This window comes from Phyllosticta capitalensis (assembly GCF_038381095.1).
Source record: "Phyllosticta capitalensis strain CBS 128856 chromosome Unknown BKA78scaffold_1, whole genome shotgun sequence".
NCBI lineage: Eukaryota > Fungi > Ascomycota > Dothideomycetes > Botryosphaeriales > Phyllostictaceae > Phyllosticta > Phyllosticta capitalensis.
The window spans coordinates 3,010,988-3,037,322 of record NW_027117439.1 but is presented as its reverse complement, the minus strand read 5'-3'; the positions used below and the strand labels follow the sequence as shown (position 1 = coordinate 3,037,322).

At 54.7% G+C, this 26,335-nt stretch overlaps 10 protein-coding genes across 10 annotated transcripts; 6 read left to right on the top strand and 4 right to left on the bottom strand.

Moving 5' to 3' along the window:
- Nucleotides 1-179: 179 nt before the first annotated feature.
- Nucleotides 180-3,020, bottom strand: BKA78DRAFT_245299 (uncharacterized protein; the record flags this gene model as incomplete). Its single annotated transcript, XM_066884115.1, has 4 exons — nucleotides 180-914; nucleotides 963-1,043; nucleotides 1,088-2,697; nucleotides 2,744-3,020. The coding sequence occupies 4 exons, from the start codon at nucleotides 3,018-3,020 to the stop codon at nucleotides 180-182; spliced, it is 2,703 nt and encodes a 900-aa protein (XP_066749762.1).
- Nucleotides 3,021-4,908: 1,888 nt separating this feature from the next.
- Nucleotides 4,909-5,629, bottom strand: BKA78DRAFT_19055 (uncharacterized protein). The gene has a single exon (XM_066883567.1). The coding sequence runs from the start codon at nucleotides 5,427-5,429 to the stop codon at nucleotides 4,965-4,967; it is 465 nt and encodes a 154-aa protein (XP_066749761.1). The 5' UTR covers nucleotides 5,430-5,629; the 3' UTR covers nucleotides 4,909-4,964.
- An 806-nt stretch (nucleotides 5,630-6,435) lies between these two features.
- On the top strand, nucleotides 6,436-7,818 carry BKA78DRAFT_19052 (uncharacterized protein). Its single transcript, XM_066883566.1, has 3 exons — nucleotides 6,436-6,562; nucleotides 6,626-6,740; nucleotides 6,828-7,818. The coding sequence occupies exons 1-3, from the start codon at nucleotides 6,521-6,523 to the stop codon at nucleotides 7,676-7,678; spliced, it is 1,008 nt and encodes a 335-aa protein (XP_066749760.1). The 5' UTR covers nucleotides 6,436-6,520; the 3' UTR covers nucleotides 7,679-7,818.
- BKA78DRAFT_19049 (uncharacterized protein) lies at nucleotides 7,818-8,318 on the top strand. The gene is made up of 2 exons (XM_066883565.1): nucleotides 7,818-7,882; nucleotides 7,941-8,318. Exon 2 carries the CDS (start codon nucleotides 8,015-8,017, stop codon nucleotides 8,270-8,272), a length of 258 nt encoding a protein of 85 aa, XP_066749759.1. The 5' UTR covers nucleotides 7,818-7,882; nucleotides 7,941-8,014; the 3' UTR covers nucleotides 8,273-8,318.
- Nucleotides 8,319-11,766: 3,448 nt separating this feature from the next.
- BKA78DRAFT_303417 (uncharacterized protein) lies at nucleotides 11,767-13,828 on the bottom strand. The gene is made up of 3 exons (XM_066887539.1): nucleotides 13,541-13,828; nucleotides 13,342-13,388; nucleotides 11,767-13,292 (listed from the first exon to the last, which is right to left on the bottom strand). The coding sequence occupies exons 1-3, from the start codon at nucleotides 13,593-13,595 to the stop codon at nucleotides 12,213-12,215; spliced, it is 1,182 nt and encodes a 393-aa protein (XP_066749758.1). The 5' UTR covers nucleotides 13,596-13,828; the 3' UTR covers nucleotides 11,767-12,212.
- Nucleotides 13,829-19,066: 5,238 nt separating this feature from the next.
- Nucleotides 19,067-20,534, bottom strand: BKA78DRAFT_244602 (FAD dependent oxidoreductase; the record flags this gene model as incomplete). The annotated part of the gene is made up of 5 exons (XM_066884045.1): nucleotides 19,067-19,164; nucleotides 19,214-19,340; nucleotides 19,400-19,791; nucleotides 19,842-20,303; nucleotides 20,360-20,534. The coding sequence occupies 5 exons, from the start codon at nucleotides 20,532-20,534 to the stop codon at nucleotides 19,067-19,069; spliced, it is 1,254 nt and encodes a 417-aa protein (XP_066749757.1).
- A 304-nt stretch (nucleotides 20,535-20,838) lies between these two features.
- On the top strand, nucleotides 20,839-21,776 carry BKA78DRAFT_244738 (uncharacterized protein; the record flags this gene model as incomplete). The annotated part of the gene is made up of 3 exons (XM_066884060.1): nucleotides 20,839-20,884; nucleotides 20,944-21,251; nucleotides 21,309-21,776. The coding sequence occupies 3 exons, from the start codon at nucleotides 20,839-20,841 to the stop codon at nucleotides 21,774-21,776; spliced, it is 822 nt and encodes a 273-aa protein (XP_066749756.1).
- On the top strand, nucleotides 21,598-22,858 carry BKA78DRAFT_303411 (uncharacterized protein). The gene is made up of 2 exons (XM_066887538.1): nucleotides 21,598-21,794; nucleotides 21,982-22,858. Exon 2 carries the CDS (start codon nucleotides 22,067-22,069, stop codon nucleotides 22,703-22,705), a length of 639 nt encoding a protein of 212 aa, XP_066749755.1. The 5' UTR covers nucleotides 21,598-21,794; nucleotides 21,982-22,066; the 3' UTR covers nucleotides 22,706-22,858.
- On the top strand, nucleotides 22,859-23,975 carry BKA78DRAFT_303405 (histone-fold-containing protein). Its single transcript, XM_066887537.1, has 4 exons — nucleotides 22,859-23,143; nucleotides 23,229-23,255; nucleotides 23,364-23,623; nucleotides 23,680-23,975. The coding sequence occupies exons 1-4, from the start codon at nucleotides 23,122-23,124 to the stop codon at nucleotides 23,806-23,808; spliced, it is 438 nt and encodes a 145-aa protein (XP_066749754.1). The 5' UTR covers nucleotides 22,859-23,121; the 3' UTR covers nucleotides 23,809-23,975.
- On the top strand, nucleotides 23,976-25,311 carry BKA78DRAFT_303398 (Snf7 family). Its single transcript, XM_066887536.1, has 4 exons — nucleotides 23,976-24,274; nucleotides 24,341-24,418; nucleotides 24,548-24,763; nucleotides 24,869-25,311. The coding sequence occupies exons 1-4, from the start codon at nucleotides 24,239-24,241 to the stop codon at nucleotides 25,130-25,132; spliced, it is 594 nt and encodes a 197-aa protein (XP_066749753.1). The 5' UTR covers nucleotides 23,976-24,238; the 3' UTR covers nucleotides 25,133-25,311.
- The last annotated feature ends 1,024 nt before the right edge of the window (nucleotides 25,312-26,335 follow it).

The window sequence follows — 26,335 nt, the reverse complement described above, 5'->3', positions numbered from 1 at the left end:
ATCCTCCCGATGTCGCCGTTGTGATGCAAGCTATCAATGCTCAAAACGCCTTTCCCATCAGAGCCACCCTGACTTTTTCGTCGGAACCCATAACCCAACTGCCCATGCAGCACCCCGAGAAAGCATTATTAAAACTGGTCGACAATCGAATCTAAACCACCGACTCCAACCTCGCCTCGTCACCTGCCGCTGCTGACGCCCAACTGCCGCAGCCGTTCCAGGTTCGTGCGCTCAAAATTGCCTTCGCACGAATCGCTCGTCGACGGCGTCGCCAGCTGCATGGGACTGGGATGACCGTTGGCTTCAGATGCATCTCCAACATCGACCTTGACGTTCATGTTCTTCTCCGCGTTGGCCTCGTTGACCGTCTTCACGTCGGATGGCGTCTCGCGAGCTTCCTCCGAGCCATCAACTCCTTCCACATCTTCCTGCTCGTCTATGGGACTACCGTCAGCCGGAGGCGGAGGCGGCGGTGGCGGTGGCGGGGCTAGTTCTGCCATCTTCTGCTTTTTGGATGCTGATGACTCCTCGTCGTCTGGCGACGTGGCGTTGGGAGTGTCTTCGTCCCTTTTACGTTTTGAGTTGCTATCCGTCTGCGAGATGGGGGATCCTTCATTTGCGTCTCCAAGCTCGTCGTCAGAAGCATCAGGCATTCCCTCATCTTCGACTTTGAGATCGTCAGGTGTCTGCTTGAGTCCTGGCTCGCCCGGCGGCGTTGTGCTTCCATCCTGATTGGGACCCGCTTGCTTTGCCTTTTGTGCCTTCTTGCGATCATGCTCCTTTCTCTTGATCACGGCCTTGTCACAGTAGTCCTTGCAGTACTTCTTGATGCTGTTGGCTTGCTTCTCGGGTATCTTGGTTGGATCTTGAACACGGCCTTTCTTGAAGTCCGAATTGACAAGCATGTCCGATAGCTGGAAAAGGTGAGCGAGTTGACTCGAGTTTGCCATATGAAAACTCACCTCTTTGCCGAACCGCTTCAAATCGTCCTTGGGAAGCTTATTCCTGTATTTGCAGAGGACAGCATTGACGTGTGGCCATATCTAGGAAAATTAGCAATGGCCTTTCAGAGTCCAAAGATGCTCACCGTCTTCTTGTACAGCTTCTTCTGCTGCTCTTCACTATAAGACCGCCATTTCTCCGTGCTCCGCTTCTTTTCCTTCTTCGCGGAGTCGGTCGGCTGAGGAGTGGTCGATTCAGCGGGTGTCTGCGCCTTGGGAGTGGAGTTTTCAGTGATGCTACGGATAATGTCGTGTAATCGTTTTTGCTCTTGCAACTTTTGCTCATTCTCGTTAGGAGGCGGGGGTGGTTGTGCAGCAGGGGCCGTGGGACGCTGCCAGGTGGTCTCGCCGCTAGAGCTGTAGTAATAAGGCTTCCCACGCTCGTTGTGAGCCATGAACCACCCTGGAGGAAGAGCGAATGGAGGCGGGCGTCGGAATGGTCTCGCCGGAGCAAAGGGAGGTCGAGCAGGGAGCGCATTGCGGGGAGCAGATGGGCCCTTGGGAGCAGCTGGTGACTTGGAACGAGATCTTGAACGCTTTCTTTCGCGTTCGTCTCGTTCGTTGCGCCGCGATTCGACAACAATGTTGGGGTCGCGCTTTACTCGAGGTATGCGGTATTCCATCTTGAGCTGGCTCCACTCGTACAAAAGCCGGCCGGCTTTGCTGGCCACTTGCTCGTTTTCGCTGCTCTTGAGTTTTTCGACGGTCTCTTCAATATTTGAATTTTGGATCTTGTTGCGCGACAGGCGCGGCATCTTGTCAAGAATTTCGAGAACCTGCAGGCAAACATTGTTGTCGTCGAAAAAGTTGTTCAGGGCAGTCTTTAGAATCTGGTAACCATGCATACGGATAACCCGGTTCATGACTTTTTCGTCGTCGCTGCGCTGGATGCGGCTCAACAGCTTGACAGCAATCCATTTCTCCTTGCACTGCATAAGTGTGGCCATGACCTTGGTAACGCCTCCTTCCTCGAGGGACTTGGGCTGTACGTTGTTGACATATTCTTCGTCGTCTTCGGCAACCTTCTTCTTGCGGGGCTTCTTGGCAACGGCGGTATCCCAACCGTCCGCATCGTCGATACCCAGAGCTTCAATGGTGGTGTGCGAAAGCTTGGTGGCACGCTCGGTCTGCGTCTTACCTCCAATGAAGCCTGTGCAATTTTGCTCGGCGCAATAGCAAGGTTGGGGGTCAGCGCCATAGCGATCGACGTTGTAGTTGAAAACGAGTTCCTCGCCTGCCTTGATGTGTCGCTCGGCAAAAATGCCCATCCGCAGCTTGTCGCCGACCACCCACTTGTCAACATAGCAGTTGGGGTTGCAAGAGTGATTGCAAAAGCGTCCGAGGTTACCTTTCTTGGTTGCATCGACAAACTCGCCTTTGGTAAGCGACATGAAGTAGAAATGCTTGATTCCTTCCTGGTCGTACTGGCCCATGCGACGTCGGAATTGGCTCTCATTAATGACCTCTCCAATGTATTCGAATACAAAGTCATTTGGCTTGAGATTTACGTTTGCGCGCAGGCCATAGCCCTTCTTTTCGGTTTTGATTACCGTGACGTCGGCGTACTGCTTTCTCAGAAACCGCTGGTTTTGACAGTTTGGGCCGCACCCGCAGTCGCCGAGGCATTCCATCTTGGTGGCGCGATTGATGCAATCCGAGTCTTCGCCGCACGCGAGGTTCCTCTTGCTCTCCGAATCTAAGAGCGTCAGTATTAACCAAGCAAATCGAGGTGAAAGTCATACCCCACTCCTCGGCGCAGTCGCACTCGAGGGCGTGCTCTGTCGAGCCCATGTACTTGTTGCCGTAGGTGCATTCCTCGAGGAGACCAAATGTGGTGATGGACTCTTGAGTCTTGTCTTCATGGTCGAGAAAGAGCGGCGGCGGCTTCTTTTCGATCCTCTGCGACGATGAGCGCGCAAGTTTGGGAGCCTTGCCGGGCTCTACCTTTACCGTGATGTCGCCGCCGACGACCTCTTTGCCCTCCAAGCTCTCGGCGGGGGTTTGGTTGCCGCTTTCCATCTTGGCGGGAGTTTGTGGGCTGGACTTCATGGCAGATTTGGGTGGTGAGGCGGAGTCATCCGCAGGCGAAGCCTGCTCCTGCTTGTCCGTCTCCAGCTCGCCCTGGACATGTGCGGTTCCATCATCTGCGGGGCTCTCCGGCTCAAGCTTCATGTCGCGCACCTCGGGCTCCAATTGCGCGGCTTGTCTGTCGGTATCGCTTTCCGACATGGTGGGCAGGGCCGAGGACGGTTGGAGTTGACGCGGTAAAGAACGTGGGCGAGGAGGCAAATGGGCGGAGGAGAGAAAACAAGCCCCAAGACCGTCGAGCACTAAGCGATGCCGTATCTATTCAGACGGTCTACTCGCGTCGGCATGACCCCACACCACGTCTTTGATTCTGCGCGCCGGATGCGAAATGTCTGCAGACTCGGCGGTTGACAGGGAGGTTCTCAAATCTTTCCCACGACGGGTGAGGCGCCGGGTGCGCTGCAATGCGGTCGGCGGTGTTCAAGGTCGGCGGGAGACGTCGTCGGCTCAAGTGCGAGCAGGTGGTGTCGCGGCTAGAATCTCGTACGGTACAAAGGATCGCGCAGGCAGTTCGGTGGTGTACTGGTAGGGAGCGTGGTGGGAATGGAAGGGAATGGGGTGGTGGTTCAGTGACCGGCGAAGTCGCGGAGTGGTTGAGCGGACCCCTAGAGCATTATAGTTTGGACGGACAATTGACGCGTTCGGCGGAAGACAACCAAAATGTGCTTGCCACGGCAGCAAGTCCCGTTACTGTTGCGGTGTTTGCAAGCAAGACTGCTGCGCTGTTGTAGATGGCGACGCAATCCTCGCTGAGGCTCTACCGTCGGGTCTTGGCCTTGGACGCATCTCGGCAAAAGCGAGCTACAAGGCCGACGGTATGACCACGACAAGCAACCAATAATCAGCCTTGGATGTCATAATTGATGGACCATCGCCTGCAAAGTTTCAAGAATTTGTTGGATATGTGTCTCGCATCGGCAATTTTTTTCTCATTTGTTTAAAGAAACTATCAATTGGTCTACCCTCCGAAAGACTTGACGATGGAGGAGAAGACTTGACTCGGGAGTCGCGGCTTGATGTGCGAGAATGTCTTTGAGCAGCGCTGGAGGACGACGAAAATGACGGACGTTTGAAGAAGCCTCGACGATATTGTAGGAGTGGATTGGACGGGACGGCTGTACGACTGGTGTTGGGGCCACCACTTTTTTGGATCAACTGCACAACCATCAGTCTGCTTGCTTCTGGCTCCAAAAACTCAACATGGTGATCCGATCGTGCATGAATGACGAGACGGGAAAACATTAATGCTTCAATCTTGGGACCAAGTTGCTGGTCGCGCATCATGATTATTTGCAGCGGCGACAGGGGGCGCTGGTCAAACCCGTTTGGTCGAGCGGTGCATCTTGATCAACTTCGTTTTTCGTCTCTCGCCTATGGCCGGCGGGACGCAAACAAGGTTGGAAAAAGTATGTGATAGTGCTAGTGCAAGCAAGCAAGCTGGCTGCTGCCTGGTCAGGAATGATGGAAATGCCGTGAGGCAAGCAAATTAAAAATGCAAAAGCCAGGCGAATTCTGAAATCTGAAGGATTCGGTCAAAGCCTCGTCCAAACAACAGGTGCGACGCCAATATCTCGATGCCTTGCAGCCTCAGCGACGACATCCAAACGCCCGGCGTGTGTGCAACCAGTGGTTGCACCACTCAGACCAGGGCTTCTGTGCGGAGGTGGCACCAAATCGGCACGGCTGCCGGTCATGACGGGTTTTTCGCACACATTCAGGTACTCGAAGGATTGCATCTGAGGCAGCATTTCAACCAGCAATAATTCAGGCCGCAAACGCGATAAGGCTGAGGACACAACCGGCAGAACATTGTGCGCTGGGCAAAGGGCTGTAGAGACGTCCGGTGTGGCATGGACGCACTTGGCAGCGGATTACTCAGTGGTTTTGGCTCCCGTTGTGGCTACGGCACTTGGCGGTTGGGCGCGGACGGACTGGCCCCGTTTTCCAATGATGATGGAGGTGCCGACGGGTCAGACTGGTGGGATTTTGGTGGTGGTGGTGGTGGTCGAGGTGATGTTGATTTTGCAGCTCACGCGGCAAACGCCCCAGACGGGTCAAGACAGGCTGTAACCAGCAGTACCGGCGGAAGAGGTGCAACATGTCCCTGCATGCATGGATGAAGGCTATGTGCCAACGGCGTACGATGGGGAGCCGGCAGGTACAGCACAAGCAGGTACGGTCAGAGGTGGTATAAAGAATCAGCCTCGTGTATTCCGTATATCGACGACGTGGGCGGAAAATAAAAAAGCCAAAAGCAGGCAGCCGGACGAAAATAGCGGCAGACGCAAAGGGCAAGGCTCGACTGGAGAGAGGTGCTGAGGTCGAGGCCTCTATCCCCATGTCCCTGGAGGTGCTGAGACCGGAGACGCCGCACAGGCGTGAAACTGAGCTTAAGATTGAGGGTCAAAGTTTCGACGCGGCGAACGACTGGCCAGTCCTGGACGAAGGATTTGTGTCGAGTGTGAAGTGACGAGGGAGAGGATTGTCGAGGTCGAGATGGTCGTGGAATTCCTTGAAGGAGGACTCGTCGGGTGTTGTGTCGTCGGATTGATGCCATGGATCTCGTACCCTGGCCATCGTGTAAGGTAGCCCACTGCCCTGGCCCTGGCCCTGGCCCTGGCCCTGGCATCGGCAGCAACCCGCCGCCCGTCCTCGCACCACGTCCGTCTCTCTCGTTCGTTCGAGGCGCGTAAGTCTCCTGGTGCCTGCAGCTACTCCTCTAGTTGCTAGGTACACACTGGCCCCCCCGGATCTTGCCCCTCCCCGCCCTGGACTGGCTGGCCTGCTCAGGTTTGGAGATCCGCAATCTGGCGTTTGCGCCGCTCTAGCGCCCGTCCCGGCTGCGGTGGTGTTGACGACGAGGACCAAAAACTAACGCGCGACATATGCACGCCATGGCGGCGCTGCATAGGGGAGCATGCGCCCTCCACCAGCTACCATCCATGTCTTTTTTTCTACGTTGCTTTCTCCCCATCTCTCCACCGCTCTCTTTCTCTCCTTCTCTCTCACTCTCTCATCAATTCTTCATCCTCTCTCTCTACCTCTCCAACCTCTCCTTCCACGCTCGCTACCTCCCATGGCCTGAGTACACCGCACGAGAACATCCTAATAATCAATGCCGTCACGCTGTGCCAGCTCTCCACCTGCAGGCATGTAGCTCGTGCTATTCGTGCCGGCTTGCCAGTATTCCAACCGCTCCAGCTACGCTGCTTGCTGCTGCTCCCACACGCTCGTTTCAGTCTCACTGCTCATTCGTTTGATCCCGTTGCTTCAAAGCGAGCCCGCCGCCCGGAGTCTGGCGCGCGCCTCTGCATCTCTTGTCGGCCTTGTGATCCGCCTGTTACTCATTTAGTCTGCCTGCATCGACCCCCAGCGTATAGACCCGAGACTTTACATTTCCTCCCTCTCCGTATCACGCTCCAACCCACGCCATGGAACCCTCGAGGGATATACCTTGGGCTGAACATGAAAAGGTACGTATCCTCCCCTCGTCCCCCATTGGTCCATCCATTCCAACCATTGCTCTTGTCCATCAGGTCTATCTCCTCGCCGAAATAATGAAAGCTGCACCTGTGTCGTCCGAGACTCTTTTCCAGTTCATCAGGAATGCCGGCATCCAGCCCAAGTGGGCCGAGATTGCCCTCCCCCAAGGTATATCACCACTCCCGCGCCGACCTCCCGCGGCCCCGGATCACTTGTCAAAACACCAAGTCGCAGCGTCGCTGATGCATCCAAAAGGCCGTTCTCTGCGCCAATGCCAAATGGCCTTCCAGGAGCTTTTGGCCCAGTACTCGGCAACAGATCCCCGCAGCGCCAGCGCAGGCCCCATCCACTATCCTCATCCTCAACACCAACCTCAACAGCAACCGCCGCAACAGCCTCCAGTGTATGCAGTTCCAGATATTTCTCGAAAACGACCGCTTGCTCCCGATATTTCCACTCCCCAAGGCCGCCTACTTCAACCCCGCCCGCCAAATACGTATCCTTCAGACGTCCTCGCGCGACCTGCCTACACAATGAGCCCATCAATGAGTGAAGGCAAGAAACGACGTGGACGCCCTACAAAAGCCGAGGCGCAGGCCCGAGCTGCCGAAGCTGCAGCCCGCGGTGAACCCTACCCGCCACCAAAAAGCAAACGTTCGAGCCTGGCCACCATGAGCAGTGGCAGTCCTGGAGACAAGCCAAGCAGTGGCAGCCCAGGGACACCGGCCTCTGGCGTGCAAACGGCTCCCCGGTCCGATCAAATGAGCGTCAGCATGGTCATGTCTGCGCCAGCAGGCGAGCGAAGGGGCGCTGGCGAATTCGAGACCGAATCGCTCGAAAGAAGAAGTTTGGCAGAGCGCGCCGAAGTTGCCGGCCCAATGCAACTGCAACCACTCCGGCGAGAAAGATGGGAAGAAGGTCCATCTACAGAGGCAGGCGCGCAGATTCCAGAAGAAAGAAGAGAGGGCGCTATTCCAAAGCCCTCCTCTCCGCGAGGATCGACGCCTGCCGGGGAGCCAAAAGAAAGCAGCGCTACGAGAGAGCCGAGTGAAGAGCCTGCACGTCGCGCAACGCCGCGTTCCTTCAAAGACACGGTCGGCATATGACGCGACGGCGGATAAACAGTGTACGATCCAGAATGATGTTCTACGAGCCGGCGCTACCATCGAATTGGTCGAATAAGGCAAAAATGTCTTGTCACGGAATCACGGATATGAGAACCACGCACCGTTACGCGGCAAATGTCTGTTTCTAGTGCTGTCTCCACCAAGGGCGTCGGTGTTTTCAGTTGCGTTTCTCGCTTGTCCATGGTACGTTTCATTAACCCCTCTCCTATTTTGTAGGCGTCGCAGCCTCCGACTGGCCAAGATATCGCTTTCAGGTACCGAAAGTATCCGTGTCCCATTGTTTTTGTCGCGCTAGTAGCGGCAGTTGTCGTTAATATGCATCAGTTTCGCGCGAGCTCACATTATTATCTGTTACGGCTTTTTCCTTATTCTGTTTGTCTGAGCACCTTCAGCGACACGGCCTACGAAGCATGCCTCTCTTTGCGGTACAACCTATTCATGACATGCGGGGACATAAAAAGTCTTTCGGGATGCGCTGTAGAATACCTCCTGTTACTCTTTTCTTTCATACGCCCAATTTTCTTGGTCTCCTCTTTCGTTTCTTCAAGGCATGACTGTAGAATGTATGCTTAGCGCGAGCAGCACCGCAAACTATTGGATGTAAACTTTTGACGATTTACCAGCTTCCCTTGTGAAGATCTCGTCCAGATCCGGTATGCTTCTTACCCTAAAAGAGCGTGCGAAAAGAAGGTTGGGTGCCGAGACCAACACATGTCATGGCACTCTTTCATGACCACTCGACTGCTATCTAACCCGTCCCGTCCCTCCCGCTTCACATCTCACTTCCGGGGCCCCGGGCTGACGACAGACATTGCGCCAATCTGACTCAAAACCACCATCTCGGGTCTCCACCATCGACGACGCTTGTGGCCTGATCCTTTTGAGCCATTCCCATCTCGTCTTGAGAACCCATGCGCCTGAGATCGTACCAACAGCCTCACCGCTCATCAGGGCTCCCCTATCCAACTGTCCCACGTGTTGACCGAGACAGCAAAGTCTGTTCCCCAGATCTCTCCGCGCGCTAGACGATGGACATGGAGTCTACCCGGTTCCAATATTGCAACTTCCTCAGGCCTCCATTCCGCAACCCTACGAGCTGCCAGTCCAAAAGTCTATGGAGCATTGCGATTAGCATTTCCTCGGCTTCTGTCATCGCCCAACTGTCGTTGGCAGACGTCATTTGACAGCTGAAGATGAGCTCCAATCCGCCAAGCAAAAAGCCTCAACCATATGGACGTCTCCGCAACGCTCGTGCCCTTCACTGCTACGTACGCCACGCTCTCCAAGTTTACCCTGTGCAGAGCCAGGTCATACGTCTATCCCATTGGTTGTACGTTCTATTCAGCTGACAGAGAACTCTTTATTTATCATTTCAATCTCACCGAGCGCAAACCTTTTTTCCTCGACGCAAACCCGTACTTCATCCTCCCAATCACGTCTCTTCCTTACGTACACGGTACACACACGATCAAAGCGCAGACAACCAAACGGGACTATTTTCGTCGACAGACGGGAGGTGCTGAAGTCCCGTTGCGCGCTTCTCGTTTCCCATCTGACGACGCCACAAACATCAAAGAAATCAAAAGTGACGCCACTCCTCTCGGACACGCCGTTCGGCCGGCACGCACATGACCGGGCCAGGCAGGCAAGAACCGGACAAGACCTGGCTGTGGATTGCTGGGAATAATCGGGGGCCGGGATCCTGCGCGGTCTTCCCTAGGTCGCTCCCGTCCCGTCCGTTTTGAGCTTCGGTTGACCTCTGCGCGCCGACGCGCGCGTGCGGCGCGCTCTCCTTTTCCGCGCCCGCCATATCTTTCGACGGACGGCTTTCCCTGTCGGCTTGGTTGATTGCTTGCCTGAGCTCCCAATTTGAACGGGCGTTTGTACGGACGTACCATTGTTCCCTGCCCCTCGTTGACTTACCGATTGACCAACTAGCTGGATGCTCTGCCAAATGCGGAATATATGGACTCGTCTTACCCTCATATACCATGCAAAGGCATCTTAACCTGGGATAGCTTGTTATTCGGTCAATTAATTCATGTCGGGTCAGATCAAATTTGGTCGGCCTGATGAAATTGAGGCCGGGCCGGGCACACTGAGCATGTGAGTGTTCAGTGTGAGGGGAGTTGGCAGAAGCTGGCCACCTTCTGCCTCAGGCAAGCAGTCATGATGTGAGTAAGATGATGCCATGGCCATTAAATTGTAAAAGCCATGTTAATCATCTCTCGCACGTGCGCTGGCATTGCCTGTTTAATGTAGGTCAACGTTTTCTGAGCGCCACAATGCTGCTCCCTGTTTGGCGCAGCAATTCCAAAGCTCTCTCCCTGTCTTATATTCACAACAATATAAACCGCCCTCTAGATCCTAATATGAATGCTTCTAGTATCACTCTCTCTCCGCTGTCCGGTCCATGCTCTTGGTGTCCCAAATGTCCAGGATCTTACGACCAGCCACACTTTACATCGGGTTAGTCCCTCTGCTCTCTCCAATCAACCACCCACTTTTCGGCATCCCGAACAACCTTGTCAACACTGTACTGGACGCACTGGCGCCAACCGCATCAAAAATCATTCCGGCAAAGTTCCAAATCTAGAACAATTGATCTTGATCTATGTGCGTGCGGAAAGAATTTTGAAGTGGTTGAAGGGTGGGTCTGTACGCCACAATAACGGCAGGCGACGATGCCGATGCGCGTGACACCAGAGGATGAGAAGTAGCCTTCATCAATCGCCGCCCATCTTTGGCGCAACACACGGAACGAAAAAGTGAAAGGCAATCGACAGGTAGAGGACGGCGACATCAACAGTAACCCTCCCCTCATGCGCTGCCAAATCAGGCCATTGGTGGCAGTCCAAAGCCGATAAAGCAGTTGCAACTTCAAACGAAACGAGGAGCTTCCGGTGGGAAGTCGGCCTTCAAGAATCGATAGGTCCGGAACGAAGGAAGTGCCGAATCGGGCATCCATGCAACAGCAACTTCGAACGTAGCAAGCCATCTCACCTTCAGAACCGACTTTGAGGAAGAGCAATGCCAAATTGCGACAATGATGGTAGGCCAAAACCGACCAATCAGCACTGGTGCTTGCAACTTCAAACGTAGCAAGACACTTCACCTAGAATTGACTTGGAGGACGAAGTTCAACATGAGAAGCACTGCCCAATTGAGACTGTGGTGGTAGACCAACATAGACCAATTAGAAGGAGTATCTATAACTTTGAACGTAGCAAGACACTTCACCCGCAAATTGACACTGCGGATGTCAAGGACTGAGATCCAATATTCCCAAGGTGAAGAGCCCTGCTAAATTGGGACGTTGATGGTAGAATAAAATAGACTAATCAGGATGAGTACTTATAACTTCAAACGTAGCAAGACACTTCACCCGTAAATTGATTTGGCGGAGGGCGAGGACTGAGATCCAATATGCCCGGAGTGAAGTGCACTACCGTATTGGGACGCTGGTGGTAGACGAAAAACGGACCAATCAGGAGGAATACTTGTAACTTCAAACGTAGCAAGATGGGCACCTCACCTGCAGAAGCGACTTTAAAGAAGGAAGCTCGAGTAAACGGCCTGAGGCCGAGCACAGGTGAAGAGCACGCTGAACACTGCCAAATTGGGACATCGGTGGTAGACCAAAACGGACCAATCAGAAGAAGCATTAATAACTTCAAACGTAGTAAGACATCTCACTTGTAGTTTAGACTTAGGAGGCGGATGACGAGGACCGATGTTCAACCTGAAGTGAAGGGCACTGCCCGATTGGGACATGTGTGGTCGACCAAAACGGACCAATCAGAGGAAGCGTTAATAATTTCGAACGTAGCAAGACATCTCACTTGCATTCGGGACTTGCGAAGAGGACGAGGACCGCGAATTTAACATGAAGTGAAGAGCACTTCCATATCGGGACTTTGGTGGTAGAGCAAAACGGACCAATCAGAAGAGGTCTTTGTAACTTCAAACGTAGCAACACATCTCACCTGCAGAAGCGAAAAGTAAAACAGAATATCTGTCTAGAGGCTGCAATAGACTCCTTCGCTCCTTTCTCCTCTGCCGTCCTCCTGCCCATCGCATCCCTTTCACCTAAGGGAGTTGTTCATTGCCAATCCTCGCGCTGCATCAACCTCTTTTCCTACACAAAATTCCTCAGTCTGTGTGTGTGTGTTACTGCTCCTTTTATACACAACTGTCTTGCCTACAAAATTCTGCACACCTGCATGGCACCATGAGAACTCCTGCTGGGGTGGACACACACCCTCCACCAAATTTTCTCAGGCACATGATTCAATTATTTGATTTTTTGACTAGCCAAGCAGAAGCTACATTGGACTCCTGATTTCAAGGTATTAGGACATAATCCTCCGTATATCCTCCATATGCGCCAAATGAGACCATGCTGGCAGACCAATCTCCGCCTCTTTTTGCACAAAGACTTTTTTCAGTCGTGACATTACTCCAGTGAGTCGTCAATCATTATGCTCTATCTCTGAACTTCAAGTTATGCTTCTTAGGCCGCCCTTTCGCTGGCCTTGGCTCCAAAGACCACTAGCGCATTCGAGCTCTCTGTCAACGTCCAGAGCAACTTCCAAAAGCCAACTGCTCCAGCTACTAGGAGGACGTAGTAGGCAGTCGTCCACCCGATGTGAGGTTCACCAGAACCGCTTCCTTTTCCATCGCACTTTTTGCAGCGATCGCCGCCGCACTTGGTACATTTGCTGTTGGCGGGCCCGTCGAATCGCTTGCCCTCGCCGTCAACACCTGCCGGGCCAATGGACACGGCTTCGACCGAGGCGGCAACTGGCTCGTCAAAGGGGTCAGTGGGCGGTCCAACGCGGCCCCAGAGGCGCGGCAGGCCCATCCAGTTGCAGAAGGAGTGAGCGGCAATGGCGGCTGGGAGGGAACCCGTGCGCATGAAGATGAAAGCGGCAAAGAAGCCAAAGAGCGACGTGTAGGTGAACTGGAAGAGGGAGCGGAAAAGCGCGGCCAGGGGGCCCGTGTGCGGGTGCGTCAGGCGGAATTCATAGAAGTGGTGCACGTGGGCAATGCCGAAGTAAAGCGGCGTCACAAAGACGATTTTGCTTGGAGAGACGTGCGCGTAGATGTGCAGCGGGATAAGCAGACCGCGCCAAACGAGCTCTTCGGTTGTGGGACCCTGTCGGAGAAGGGTCAGGTCAGGGGTTGCCAGCTTGGGGGTCAAAGGACTTACCGCGACAAAGTTGCGCCACCCTATCCAGCTGCTTAGCGTCTCATTGACGTGCGTCCCTTTGATCCAGTTGCGCCATTCTCCCTCCACGAAACCGTACTCAAACAGAGGACCAGCAAACAGGACGCACAGCAAGAGTATCGTCTTGAAAAGATCAAAGACTGAGATTGGCCACCAGCCTAGGTAGTGCAAGGCCTCAGGGAGAGACGCATGGCCGTGGTGGAACAGCACGTAAAAAGTTATGAGGGTGCTAACTATGCACGAGGATGTAACGGCGCGAATGCGAGCGCGGATCACGGAGGGGGCATCTCGGTGGAGTGTCTGAGAGGGCCGGGTGGTCTTGGAGAGGTAGAAAGGGACCACGTAGATGACGGTGAAGAGGACCTTGGGACCGTCAGTGGGAGCGGGAGTGAAGTCTTGGAGGCAAACGTACAGACAGCAGCGCAGCAGAGCGCGGGGAGATGGCAGGTGCGGTGGGCACTGGTGAAACGGCCATGTCAGTGGAAGACGCAAAATGTATCTGGGATGCAAGGGTACAGGTTGTGGAGGCGGGAGTGGTGGAGAGTCAATTGCAGCCGCACAGCAACAATAGGTAGCTCCAGAGACGGCACAACAATGAGAAAGAAGCTCACCCGGGGCTTTGTTGATGCGAAGCTTCAGACGCTGTAGGAAGTTGACTGGGGCCATGACGAGCTCCGCGGCGGGGCGGGAGCAGCAATGGCTCGTGGGAGCAATTTGGAGAGCAGCGGGGCACGACAGGTGGAGGTTCAGTTGTGGTGGTGATGCGGCATCATCGTCATGGCGGAACGGGCTTGGGGAGCGGAGGAGAGGTGGCCCTTGCGTCTGCTGTCCCGCCTCACGTCGCGGCTCAGGTCCCGATGGAAACGCAACTGGCCACGACCACGACCACGAGCCGACTGTCTGGGCAGCGCAACTATCTCCCGTGCTACTATCACCTAGAGGGGAGCATCCTCAGCCTCTGACCGTCGGACACGACTACCGCTTCGATCAAGCCCCATGTCCGATCAAGCTTCAATCTCGGCGACGATGCATCAAGACCCGCTGCACGTCCTCCTCAAAGGACCCAGCGCTCGCCAGTCGATTCGTTCACGGCGTCCGTCTCCAATCTCACCACTCACCTCTCGACCTGCTTCCGCCGCTCTTCAACACCACACCTTTTCGCGTTCCTCCAGCACCCTGCGTCCGCCTCGCAACCACTCGACGCCGGCATCTTGCCTGTACTGCGCCCCGGCCAGCGCCCTGCCTGCGCAGAGAAAAAAGCCCCGTCGTCTCGTTGCGCTGGCCCATAGCACAAGCTGAGGCTCTGCCCTCTCCTGACGACGACGCGCCTATATACAGCCACCAGCGCCCGCCGTCAGCCTGCTCAACCACCGATCCACCATCTACCGTCGCCGCCTCTCACGCTCCCTACTCCTGCTCGCCGCCCCCTGGGCGCTTCCGACCTAACCACCTCCTTTCCTTGAGCATGCGCGCCTAGCTGCCGCCTCTCGCTTTCTCTTCAAACTATTGAAATATCTTCGTTATTTTTTTTTTGTACTTCGTTTCTTCTTTCGTCATATTATTCAACTACCCCTCCTTCGGCCGCCGCATGCAAGTAATCTTTTAATGTCTCTGCGGCCCGTCCCTGCTTTGCTAGCTCCTACAAGGCCCTGAGAACATGTCCTACCGGCCTGATGCGGATGTCCGTCCGTCGTCTCCTTCATCTCCCCATGACGCACGGCCAACTTCTCCGCGCCAGTGGCGCCAGAACCAGCTCAACGCCGCCACGGGTCCTACCATTCGAGTAGTCGAGGATCCGGCGTCCCCTCCACAGAACAAAACTCAAGCTTCGGCTCGCCCGCCGCATGCACTTTCGCCAGGCCAAGCACCAGGATCCCGCGTCACCGACCGGGACTCTGTGGTTTCAGATGACACCCGCTCAACCAATTCCATGGCTCCCTCGAGGGCTAGTTCTTTTGTCAGGGCAATGGTGTCCAATTACGAGACGCGCAGCAAAGAAACCCTCGCGCCACTGCCAAGGCATACTTCACAATCTAACCGCGCCTCTACCTCGACCCACAACTCGGACGCAGACACGTTGAACACGCTGACATCAGCTTTTTCCCCCACGGCCTCCACCAGATTTTCGCAGGGTACCACGCCCCCCACGTCGCCGATACCCTTTTCAGACCGAAAGCACGACAGTTACGGTAGCCTAGGTGTAGTCCACGACGACACTCGTAACATTGGTCCGACTATCCGTCCAGTAGTCACATCCACCTCGACCGCTTCAGAATACCATCCACCTTCTTTGGCACCTGCCCCGGAGCTGACTGAACGCGACTCCCATCCCTCTCTGGTGTCGTCGGATTCTTCTGCTCCTACCGTCACCTACCACGATCAAGACCAAGACCAATCCCAAGACATTTCTTGGACTTCCAGCTTTACCGAGCATACTCCAGCCGACAGGCCGCCAACCCGCGGCAAGGACTCGGAAAGCCGGAAGAGTTCATGGGCCAGTCTGAACGTCGCCCCGCATGAACGACCCCCTTCTCGCGGCAACGACCATTCTCCCGAACGACCTCCCACTCGAGGGAGCAACAGCATCCGCAGCGCCCAGAGTGGTCGGACAATCCTGAGAAAGGAATCGCAGGCGGCGCTTCGTAGTCCTACCAAAAAAGAGTCAGAACAATCGTTTGCGCGATCCGACGACATTGACGATACCGTCATCCACCATAGCCGGCCAGATTCGTCACCGGTCAGTCCTACACATGATTCAAGGCACGAAGAAGACGAAGAAGATACCGTCATCCACGAGCCGTTTGCCGCTCCAGGTTCCGAACGCTTCCAACGGCCATACCGTATGACGACGCACAGCGGATATTACAGATGGAGCCCTCCTCTGTCGACCATCGAGTCGGCGTCCGAACCACGGACAGGTTCGGTGGCGAGTACCCTTGCTCTTAGCGGGGCAAGCCAGTCGCATAGACGGCAGACTTTGGGAAGTTATGGTTCATCCCAGATGGGCCCTTCTTCAGGCCAGTCAAATGGGCTCCCCTCAACACCAAGCGAGCCGTCTGCCGGCCAGCGTCCTCAGTTCACTCCAAAGAACGGCGTGCTTCCGGAAGCTCGTCCAGACTCGAGCGAAGGTGCTGATACCGTTCCGCCGCTCAATCAGCACAACTTGCGCCCATCGCGGTCAGGGATGCTGAGCAGGAATGACAGTGAAGGGAGACCAGACACCGCGCTTTCAGAACGCAGCTCATACACGAGTTTGTTTTTGAACAGTCTTCCAGCGTGGGCAAGGTCAGTTTCCCCACTTTGCAAGCATTGGCGCCGATAAAAGGGCCGCGCGTCATTTCAAAAGGCCCAGAAAAATAACTAACGGCTATCTTTAGATTTTACTACCGCTCCGGCGACCGCACGTCATTTGGAACTGTTAGCGACAGTACATCAAGCTCGGCCTCCCGCCATAGTCGGTCGGGAACGATGCAGAGCGGTACCAGCCGCTCTCCCACCGAATCCACGTTTCCGGTCAATCCCATCTGGTCCCCTCGTCAACGTCCTCTCCGCAACCAACGCTCAAAAGCTTCCCATCTACGCAACATTTCCTCTTCACAGGATTCTGGCATCAACACCATTCCTCCAAGATCTAGAGACAACCTCGGATCCGCCAGCCATCACAGCATGGAAGAATTCCAGTCCGGCGTTAGCGGCCGTCCCGAACAATTTGTTCCACGCCTCAGGAAAGATCGCAGAAGCGCAGCTCTCAGTATATGGACAGTCCCGAGCATAGACACGGCCTTTGGTCATCTATTCAGTGGACGCGGCCAGCCCTCCAACAAATTCATCCTCACATTCTGCCTCGGTTTCGTCATGCCGCTCACTTGGATAATCGGCGCCTTCCTTCCAATTGGCCCACAGCCTGGCAAAGAATTCGACCCTCAATCGCACTCTGAACGAGGCAAAGAGCAGGAGGTCACAACAGACGTCGAAGGGGACTTACAATGGAGCGACCGGGATCTGGAAATGGAAGAGCGGAGATGGCGCAAAGCATTATGGTGGCGACGGGTGAACCGCTGCTTTGCAGTGCTGGGCATTGCAGTCATTGCAGCCGTGGTCGCCGTTGCGCTAACGGCGGCACTGTAACGGTCGACCGTTACAAAATTGTTGGATTTTCTTCATTCTCGGCTAGACGCGACACATGGGTGGTGGTTTATACCCTTGTTTTTTCTGTTTTTTTCCCATGTCTCATGTGCCATGTCACACACCTCTTCCTCCGTTCATCTTCTCACATCTTCGGCTCTCTCTCTGGCGGTATTTCTCATCGCCATGTCATCCACCTCATCACCACTTTTCCTTTTGGTTTTCCAGACAGCCTACTCATGGCCGCAACCAGCTCCGCGCTTCCTCATTTCCTTGACTCAGTTTATGCTTCTCCACGCCTTGCACCTCAACGCCTAGAAACGGCGCGGAGGAGAGGTCTTGCTTTGATTACCTGCAGCTTCGTGCTTGGAGTTTGCGCTTCCATTGGTTTTGTTTCTGGCCCTGCACCGGCATTTTTTGAGTCTGCTACGTATCTAGCATCGGCATTTGTTGGTCGGACGTTGGCTGTCCGTGACGCCTTAGTGCGCACGTCCGACTCCGCCACCTGGCCTGCCCCGCGCTTGCTGCTTCTTTTTCTGTATGCGCTGTTCTACTATTGCTGTCACATCTTGTAGATAGACTTGTTCGCGTGCTTGCTTGCTTGGCTGGCTGATACCCACGGCTCTTGTTTGTGTGGTTGTACAATGCATGGTAGAGATGGATTTGTTGGTCGACACAAAACCCTTGTCAAGTTTCTTCCTCCTTTTTTGTCAGCAGTGAAGACTGAATAATCGACTTTTTGGTTGGTTGCCTGAAGATGACGGCAAGGGTGTCAGGCCAAAGCATGGAGGCCTGCGGTTGCTTCGTTTTTGGGAAATCATGGCATTTTGCAGCGGGGGTGGAGGCGGGGCGTGCAGCTGTTGACAGGGTGTGTGCCTGACGAGGAGTGAAGGACTAACATACAAGGTGGAATGCGTAGGGCAGAGAAATAATCGAATTGATGAAATGCATTGGAATATATTGGTCGCGCAGAGTGTGTATGTCGTGCTTTGCGAGTGCGGCCGGGACGATGCTGTTGTCTGAAGGAAACCGAGTCAATACCCCTCTTCTTCACCCCTGAATCCTCTTGCGCCCCCTAACTGTCCCTTCCCTTCACCCATTTCACGCACGTCGCGCCGCCCCGTGCCTCCCATCTCCAGAGCTGCCCGCATCTCCGCAATCTGAATCTACGGGAAGCTTTCCCTCAAATGGCTTATTCTTCTCTCGGAAATCAAATGGTTGACCTGACTGCGTCAAGTCATTTGGTAGCTGTCTTTACGCATCTGGCGCAAAGGTGCCGAACCGATCCGAGTATAGGAACACGGTGGTCAATGACAGTCGCGCTGGCTGCCCTGGCGCGTCCCGTCCATTGGAGGCTTGATGCATATTCGCACATCTGCATTTATTGGGCTCTTCATGGGGCTTCTGTGGGAAGGGAATGACGCAAGAGTCGGACACGGCGAGAATAATGACTGCAAGCCAGCGGTTGGGTGGAGGCGCTGTCACGAACCAAACACCCGAAATATGAATACAGCAAGTGTCAAAAACGACTGCATTACTTCCTTTCATTCATTCATCCATCCTTTTAAGCGCCAGACCAGTCTAGTAACAAGTATGCAGTGTGTGCGGTCATAAGCCATAAGCCATGGAGTCCTTTCCTTCATTAAAAGCATGTTCGTGTGTTGGTTGTCCGCCTGTTCGGTCCGATCCGATTGATTCCATCCTCTTCTTCTATGAGGAAAAAGTACTCCGAAGTGGGAAGGAGCAGGAGCGCAAGAGCGGAGTGGGTAGGTAAGTGATGAGAGGGTAAGCCATGGGAGAGAGGACGACAGGAAGCTGATGGGAATAGATATATTGCGTCCATTCAATGTGTGCTGTGTTTCTCGGAAAGTTGAGACAGGCTATGGTCAGGGGCGGCCGCGTTGATGAAAACTTGGGACCTCAGGGGCATCTCTCGCGCCGCACGGAGTGCGAGTGAATGTTCGAGGTCGGGGTCGAGATGTGAGAACGGGTGTCGGTGTCGGAGTAAGGACTTAGACAGGCAAGGCCAGAGCTTTGATGTTGGCGGATGTTGGTTGTCCGCGAAGCAACTCTGAGAGGACAAGTCCAGTGCCGAGGGATTGCGTGATTCCTACAAGAACGTCAGTCTCCAATCGGGTGGTCTTGAGATTCATTCATACCCCATGCGCCGTGACCGGCGGCCAGGAAGACACCACCCTCTCCCCCTCCATTGGTGCGTACACCAAGCTTTGCGTCGGGGACGCGGGATATGATTGGTCTGCCGCTCGATGTGACGGGACGGAAGCACTGCAAAGGCAGTCCAGTTAGTCCGAGTATACGAAGGCAATGGGGCCCGGCGAACTCACCAAGCCTTTGCGAAGTATCGTCAAGTCGTTTGGCTTCTCTGGAAGACCGCACATGGTCGCGGCAACCTCTTCCAGCTGCTTGACAGCCTTTTCACTGATTGTGACGTCCGACGCGAGCTCCGGCAATGGAACCTGGGTAGTGTTGAGACCTGCGATGTATAGCTCCTCGCCGATCCTGCTGAAAAGTTCTGGTGAAAATCCCAGAGTGTCTGTTGCGAACACCGCGTGGCAGCCCTGACCTTCGTCCTTCTCTGTCCAGCGAGGGGAGCGGAGGAGCAGCGAATGTCCACCAAGCGCCGAAATGGGTATTCGTAATTGAGCGCGAGGGAAGAGGGTAGAGAAGACTCTGGGCGTCCAGGCTCCAGCGGTGACTACGAGTCGGGCGCATGGTACTAGGAGGTGTCAGTCTCAACATCTGGGAGATGGAATATGCCTGCCCTACGTTCATGCTCACTGCCATCCGCGTTCTTGATTCGCACTCCGGCAAGCTTTGCGGCGCTGTCTGTTGTGACGGCAGTCGCGTGGGCCGGGTGGTGCAGCTGTACTCCTCGCGCGCGACATTGCTCAAGCAAGAATTCGCAGAGACGCTTTGGGTCAATCTGGGCAGTGCTGCCGCCTTTGCTGATGACCTCCAGACTGCTTCCAGTCTTCCTTATCAACCACGCTGGTCCCTCGCCTTCTTTGAACTCGTGGGCTCCAGCGGCTTCCGCTCGACTGGTGCCGTTGCTCAGCCAGTCCTCGCCGCTTCCCAGCACTGCTTCTTCGGTGTCGTCGGGGTCATGACTGAGGGAGGTTCCGGTGCTCACGCAAAATCCCCATTTCTTTCGTCCGTCGAATTGGTCGGCGAGTTCGCGGTGCAGGCGGAAGGAGAGAGCACCGAGCGGCGCTACACTGGGAGCAAACCCTGGATCAAGGTTAGCATGAGCGTCATGGAGTCAAGAGGCGCATAAAGAGGCGCACAGTCTTCAGCCAGAAAGCCGCCTGCAAGGCCAGACGCAGAGCAAAAGAGCTCGAGCGAGGGCTCGATGATGTGGATTGTCTTTGGGTCACAGCTTTCGGACTGAGAGAGGTAGTAGGCGGTGGAGATGCCGATTATACCGGCGCCCACGATGACGGTATTTGCGGGGGACGCCATGTGGAAATGTGAGAGAGGAAGTTGGTATGGGGAATGCGAAGGTGACGAAGAAGTCTTTTATTTGCCATTGTTGCGCGCCTGGACGAGGACGACGAGGGAGTGCGGGTTGGCGAAAATGTCATACGATCAGTCCCAGAAGAGGGCTCGCCGTCGTCCAACCCCACATTCCCATGACGTCTAGTTGGCGGGAGCCAGGAACCGCAGCGCCGCACATCAATCCCGATTCCCGCCAGCCAGGCCTCTCAAGGACCGGCCCGCCTTCGCCCTGGATTATCGACTGGCGCAAACATTCCCTTTCCCAAAAATGTCCTCCCCCGAAAAGGTCATCATCGTCACTGGAGCTTCGAGGGGTACGTCGCCAAGCCCACCACCATCATGAGGCTGCTGGTCTGAAAAGGCTCACCTGCAGGCATTGGCCTCGCCGTCGCCCAATTCCTCCTGCAGAGACAATGCAGGCTCGTCGTCGTGGCCAGGTCCAAGGAACCACTCGAACGCCTGGCCGCTGAACATCCCGACCGAGTCTTGACTCTCTCGGGAGACTTGGCCGACTTTTCCATTGGAGCTCGCGCTGCAGAGATTGCTCACTCGACCTGGGGTCGTATCGACGGCTTGGTCGTCAATCACGGCGTGCTCGAGCCCGTCAAGAAGATGGGCGACACTGATGCCGACGAGTGGAGGACCGCATTCGACATCAATGTTTTTTCCGCCGTGTCTCTGGTAACGTTGCACAGTTCCACCTGGCATCGAGTAACCCACCATCTGACTTTGCCTCAGGTGAAAGCCGCGCTGCCCGCGCTGCGCGCCTCCAACGGGCGCATCATTCTCGTCTCATCTGGTGCATCTGTGACCGCTTACCCAGGGTGGGGGGCGTACGGAGCAACAAAGGCTGCGCTCAATCACATGGCGCAGACGCTTGCCAACGAAGAACCCGATGTCACGACGCTGTCTATTCGACCTGGCGTTGTTGACACCGACATGCAGACTAACATTAGATCAACCCATCACAAGAACATGGACCCGAAGGATGCTGAAAAGTTTTTGGGTCTGAAATCAGGTGGAAAGTTGCTCAAGCCCGAACAGCCGGGAAATGTCATGGCTCGATTGGTTCTAGATGCGCCTAAAGAACTCTCCGGCAAATTCCTCAAGTACGTGGACCTGTACCCCCAACTCTTAATCCTTTCAACTAACAAGACCCTTCACAGCTGGAATGATCAAGCCATCTTGAACTTCCAAGACGTCTGATTTGATGGGAAATCTAATCTTTGAGTAGCGTTAGCTAGAATTCGTATGCAAGCAGACAGCTGATAGATAATCAAAGTTGTGGCTCAGGCGAAAGATGAAAAGGCTCGACACATGTGACAGCATCAGGCAAAAGCCTTCAGGCTTAGCATGGAATGTGATCTTTTGTCATCATAGCGACTTGATGAAGCAAAGAGAAGAGACTTACCGTATCAGTGCATAATTCGATGTCCAAATAACCTACCGCCTAGCGTTGGTTGCATGGGTCAGCATCACCGCCACACTCCTCAAGGATGTCGATGAATCAGGAGAAAATCAGGTTATCAGTCAAGGATCGGTCGTCACAAGACGTCTCTGAATTTGATAGCACACTTTGGTCTCTCGCTCATCACATTGCCCGTGTGGAGAACAATATCGGGATGCGGAGAAGAGTGGGGTGCACATACACTCGCATGAGAATCCATGGAGTGCAAAGTGCAGCCGGGATGCCGGTGGAGCAGGCCGCTCTGCACACATCATACGATCTACTGGTGTGGCGCCACACACCAATGTGTCGTTGGCAGAAGGAAGCGGCCATGTTTAGCAGCAACTTGCACGATGCTGTACTTGTCCAATCGTCTTGGAGGACGCGAGGCAGCAAGTGCACATGCCATAAACAGCGCAAGTGTCCCTGGTGTTCAAAGGCTCTGCGTCTGGACATTTCAGACCGAGCAGCAGAAATTTCACTCTCCAGAAAAATTGTGCGCGAGGCCGTCTGCCCTTTCATCGTGTTCCATCATCAACGCAGTGAGCGCGGAACGCATGTCGATAGTTGCGATGCTCGTGGCTTGGCAAGTACTACTGCAAATTCTGGAAGCTGTCAGCTGTGGTTCTCAACACCGACTGATGAAATTGAAAGCGATGAAGGTATCTCAGAGAGTCCGTTTGGCTAGGACGTGTAATCACCACAAAAAAGGTCTGATAGGGGCGACACGATTGCTCATCCTTGGAAAGGTAAGGGAAAGGAGAGGAAGGACGCGTACCTTTCAAAACTCATGGCTGAGTGGCTGGCTAGCCATCTTGGTGGAAGAATTTGTTGTTGTTGGGAAGAGGTTTGGCAGGAAAGCTCGAGGGACTTTTGAAAAAAGTTCGGCTGATCCTCCTGACTAAGCGCGGGGGAAGTATTTTCCTGGCCAAGCTCGCCCGGCCGTGCGCCCCGCGGAAGTTCGGCGGTGCGACCATGCAATCCAAATAGCATTTAAGAAACCCAGATCCAAGACGCGCCTATGATGGCTCGCGCTTCCCTGCAACCTCGACCATCTCCATCACGCAGCCTCTGCTAAGACTTTGTCATTCAAAATACTTCACAATGTCGGATCGCGAGTTTGGAGGTTTGTTCACTCCCAGCCATTGTCCAACCTCGTCACAGGCACGCGCAAGCGGATCGCAAGAGCCTCACGCTGACTTTGGGGACAGGTAACGATGATCTTTCGCTGCCCAAAGGTACGCCCTCGCCGTGAATTGCAGAGTCGCAGCTGCGCCAACAGAAGAACTTCGCTGCGGCAATCGCAGTCTCCCCCGCCGCGCGAACTGCGCTAACTATCCGTCCAGCAACTGTCCAAAAGATCATCAACGAGATCCTGACCAACGATTCCGGCGTCACATTTGCCAAGGAGACACGCGACCTGTTGATCGAGTGTTGCGTCGAATTCATCACCATGATATCCTCCGAGGCCAACGACATTGCGGAGAAGGAGGCCAAGAAGACGATTGCATGCGAGCACGTCAAGACAGCGCTGGAAGAGTTTGGCTTTGGAAACTACGTGGACGAGATCATGCAAGTCGCAGCAGATCAACGGAGACAGCAAGCGGTGCGTCTCACGCACAACCTCCCGCTTTGTCTCGGCGTTGCTAACGGGTGCTACAGAACCGGGAGAAGAAGCAAAGCAAAATGGAACAGAGCGGCTTGAGCACCGAGGAGCTCATCAGACAGCAGCAGGAGCTCTTCAGATCTGCGACGGACAAGTTCAACTCGGGACCACACGACGAATCATGAAAGTAATGACGGCGGGACATGGGAGCTGAGATAGAAGGGGAAATCTCAGGACAGGCGTTCTGGAGATGCATCGGGCGTTCGGCGTTAGGGCCAGGCGGTCAAAGGGGCTCGCATACAGGATTAGGTTGGGCATACCAGATGCATGGCTTTCTACAACATCGCTTTACCTTTCAATTCAACAAGTTTCAGTCCAAGGCACATTCAAAAGAAGTGAAGCGGCCTGGCGTGTGACCGGCGCGGAGTGGGAGCCGCTTGGCGCCCGATGACGTTTGGCTCCGAGCCGAGCGCCGCGTCTGGGCTACGCTCACCTTCAGCCAACCTTCACAAGACGCTAGTTTCTCGAAAGAAAGCTTCAACCTCAGCTGCCTCGATAACAATCTTCACCTCATAAAACACACCTTGCCATCACCAACTTAGGCGCTCGCCCATCATGTCTGGTCTCGAAAAGGCCCTCTTCAACCTCAAGGCACGCCCTCCGCACTCTCCACCGAGCGACGCAACCCCACGCTAACCAGCCCTTTTACATCATTAGTTCACCGCGAAGCAGCTCAACCGACAAGCTGCGAAGGCTGGAAAGGATGAACAATCGGAGAAGACGCGGCTTGAAAAAGTACGGTTTCGCTACGCTTTGCCCATTACTTGCGCCTATCGAACCACGAAGACCATAGCAATATGCGCACACTGGAGTTGTGATCCAGAGTACAATGGAGTCAGGCATACTGATGTGTCATGATAACAGGCGATGAAAGCGGGACACAACGATATCGCTCGCATTTATGCGCAGAACGCGATCCGCAAGCAAAACGAGAAGCTCAACCTCCTGCGCTTGGCCTCGCGCATCGACGCTGTGAGCAGCAGGGTACAGACTGCTGTCACGATGCGCCAGGTGACGGGCAGCATGGCCAACGTGGTCAAAGGCATGGACTCGGCCATGAAGAGCATGGATTTGGAAAAGGTGCCTCCCAACTCCACATGATTAGCTGCCTCTCGGCCCCACACACTATCGCAACCGGCCACACAGCTGTCTTCTCGCACGTTCCCTTACTGACCTGTTTGCCAGATTTCTGCCGTAATGGACAAGTTCGAAACCCAGTTCGAAGACCTGGACGTGGCAACCGGCTACTACGAGAACGCCACCTCCTCGGCCACGGCCGTCGGCACGCCCCAGGAAGATGTTGACAGGCTCATGGCCCAGGCGGCAGACAACGCGGGCGTCGAGATCAACCAGGAACTCAACAGCGCCACGCCTGCCAAGACGAAGGTCGGGCCCACGGAGGAGATGGAAGACGGCCTGAACGAGAGACTCCGGGCTTTGAGGAATTAGCGGCGGATCTTTGACGAAGAAGGAAGACGACGAAGGCCGAACGAAACGGCTTGGACGGGGCTTGTGATACCTCGAATCATTGGCGTTTGTGGCGTTCTGGATGGGCCATGGAAGGTATCATGAGAGAAGTTTGATGTCGACTAAGAAATTCGTACAGGTCAAGAGACATATCATTTTGCGCGCAATCATTCTGCCTTTTGAACAGCTGCATGTATTGACATCAAGCACCACATTCGAACGTCTTGGAGATCCTCCGACATCGTCATTCCGCGGCAGCACCCTGTCCGCTAGCAGGCCCTCCAAACGAGGACGGAACATCGCCCGGTGGAATCCTGTTGCGAGGTTGTACGAGCGAGCAACCTGAGACTAATACGACATATCTGCGGCTTTGCGAAATGTCAACCTAATGACCAGAAGCCTGGGCGGCTTCGTGCACCTGTCCCACCAGACCAGGAACTCAATTCCTATCTCATGGCGTTCACTTCAATCAACGAGAGTTTCCATATCCTCGCTTCTCCGGAGATCGTCTTCATACACCTCGAAAACGGCGATAGCTACGCGTCGGAGAAGCACAAGGAGGGATGTCTGCACTTGACGGGCCAGCAGTAAGGTTACACACACGGCTACTAACTTCTTCACGTCGCAGCTTCTGCATGAAAGCGCCAGAAACCTCGCGAAAGGCGACAGCACCCATCCTGGATTCAGCTACGGACATTTGCGCTCGACTTATTCCCAGACAATCAGCCGCCGAATCAGGAAGAATTTTCTCCACCGGACGGAATGTTGCGTCGTCGCTTCCCTCTGCTTTGCAACGGGAAACCCTCTTTCGTCTTTCATTTCAGCTTCTTGCGCTTTCACATCGTTTTGGTTTGCGGGTGCGGGAATGCAGCTCATATGTCCTTCCATCCAAGACTCATACGTCCACCCGGCCTGCGCTGATCGACAGTTTGGCCTGTCAATCGTGACTGAAAGCTCTGCTCCGTCCTGCCGGTCAGTCTCAACAAGGTATCCCGTGACGGCAGAGAGCATCGCATCGCATCGTTCGTTGCTGCAGCTGCGTCGACCGTGGTCGCTAAGGAGCCCCTCTTCCTTTTCATCGTCTTTCTTCTCGGAGCCCCCGTCCCGTGATGCCGGCCGTCAGAGAAGGTATAAGTGGCTCGCCTGTCGACCTCTCCGAACCTTCTCACTTCCCCTTCTCTTCAA

What these genes read in the sequence shown, in the direction of transcription:
- BKA78DRAFT_303411 (XM_066887538.1), top strand. Translation starts at nt 22,067, where the DNA reads ATGTCGATGAATCAGGAGAAAATCAGGTTATCAGTCAAGGATCGGTCG.
- BKA78DRAFT_303398 (XM_066887536.1), top strand. Translation starts at nt 24,239, where the DNA reads ATGTCTGGTCTCGAAAAGGCCCTCTTCAACCTCAAG. An exon ending in AGAAGACGCGGCTTGAAAAA is followed by an intron (nt 24,419 to 24,547) that starts GTACGGTTTCGC and finishes TCATGATAACAG; the next exon opens with GCGATGAAAGCGGGACACAA. An exon ending in AGAGCATGGATTTGGAAAAG is followed by an intron (nt 24,764 to 24,868) that starts GTGCCTCCCAAC and finishes CCTGTTTGCCAG; the next exon opens with ATTTCTGCCGTAATGGACAA.
- BKA78DRAFT_19055 (XM_066883567.1), bottom strand. Translation starts at nt 5,429, where the DNA reads ATGGGGATAGAGGCCTCGACCTCAGCACCTCTCTCCAGTCGAGCCTTG.
- BKA78DRAFT_303405 (XM_066887537.1), top strand. Translation starts at nt 23,122, where the DNA reads ATGTCGGATCGCGAGTTTGGAG. An exon ending in GTCGGATCGCGAGTTTGGAG is followed by an intron (nt 23,144 to 23,228) that starts GTTTGTTCACTC and finishes CTTTGGGGACAG; the next exon opens with GTAACGATGATCTTTCGCTG. An exon ending in TGATCTTTCGCTGCCCAAAG is followed by an intron (nt 23,256 to 23,363) that starts GTACGCCCTCGC and finishes CTATCCGTCCAG; the next exon opens with CAACTGTCCAAAAGATCATC.
- BKA78DRAFT_303417 (XM_066887539.1), bottom strand. Translation starts at nt 13,595, where the DNA reads ATGGCCCCAGTCAACTTCCTACAGCGTCTGAAGCTTCGCATCAACAAA. An exon ending in TCGCATCAACAAAGCCCCGG is followed by an intron (nt 13,389 to 13,540) that starts GTGAGCTTCTTT and finishes CCGTTTCACCAG; the next exon opens with TGCCCACCGCACCTGCCATC. An exon ending in GCTCTGCTGCGCTGCTGTCT is followed by an intron (nt 13,293 to 13,341) that starts GTACGTTTGCCT and finishes GACGGTCCCAAG; the next exon opens with GTCCTCTTCACCGTCATCTA.
- BKA78DRAFT_19052 (XM_066883566.1), top strand. Translation starts at nt 6,521, where the DNA reads ATGGAACCCTCGAGGGATATACCTTGGGCTGAACATGAAAAG. An exon ending in CTTGGGCTGAACATGAAAAG is followed by an intron (nt 6,563 to 6,625) that starts GTACGTATCCTC and finishes CTTGTCCATCAG; the next exon opens with GTCTATCTCCTCGCCGAAAT. An exon ending in CGAGATTGCCCTCCCCCAAG is followed by an intron (nt 6,741 to 6,827) that starts GTATATCACCAC and finishes TGCATCCAAAAG; the next exon opens with GCCGTTCTCTGCGCCAATGC.
- BKA78DRAFT_19049 (XM_066883565.1), top strand. Translation starts at nt 8,015, where the DNA reads ATGCATCAGTTTCGCGCGAGCTCACATTATTATCTGTTACGGCTTTTT.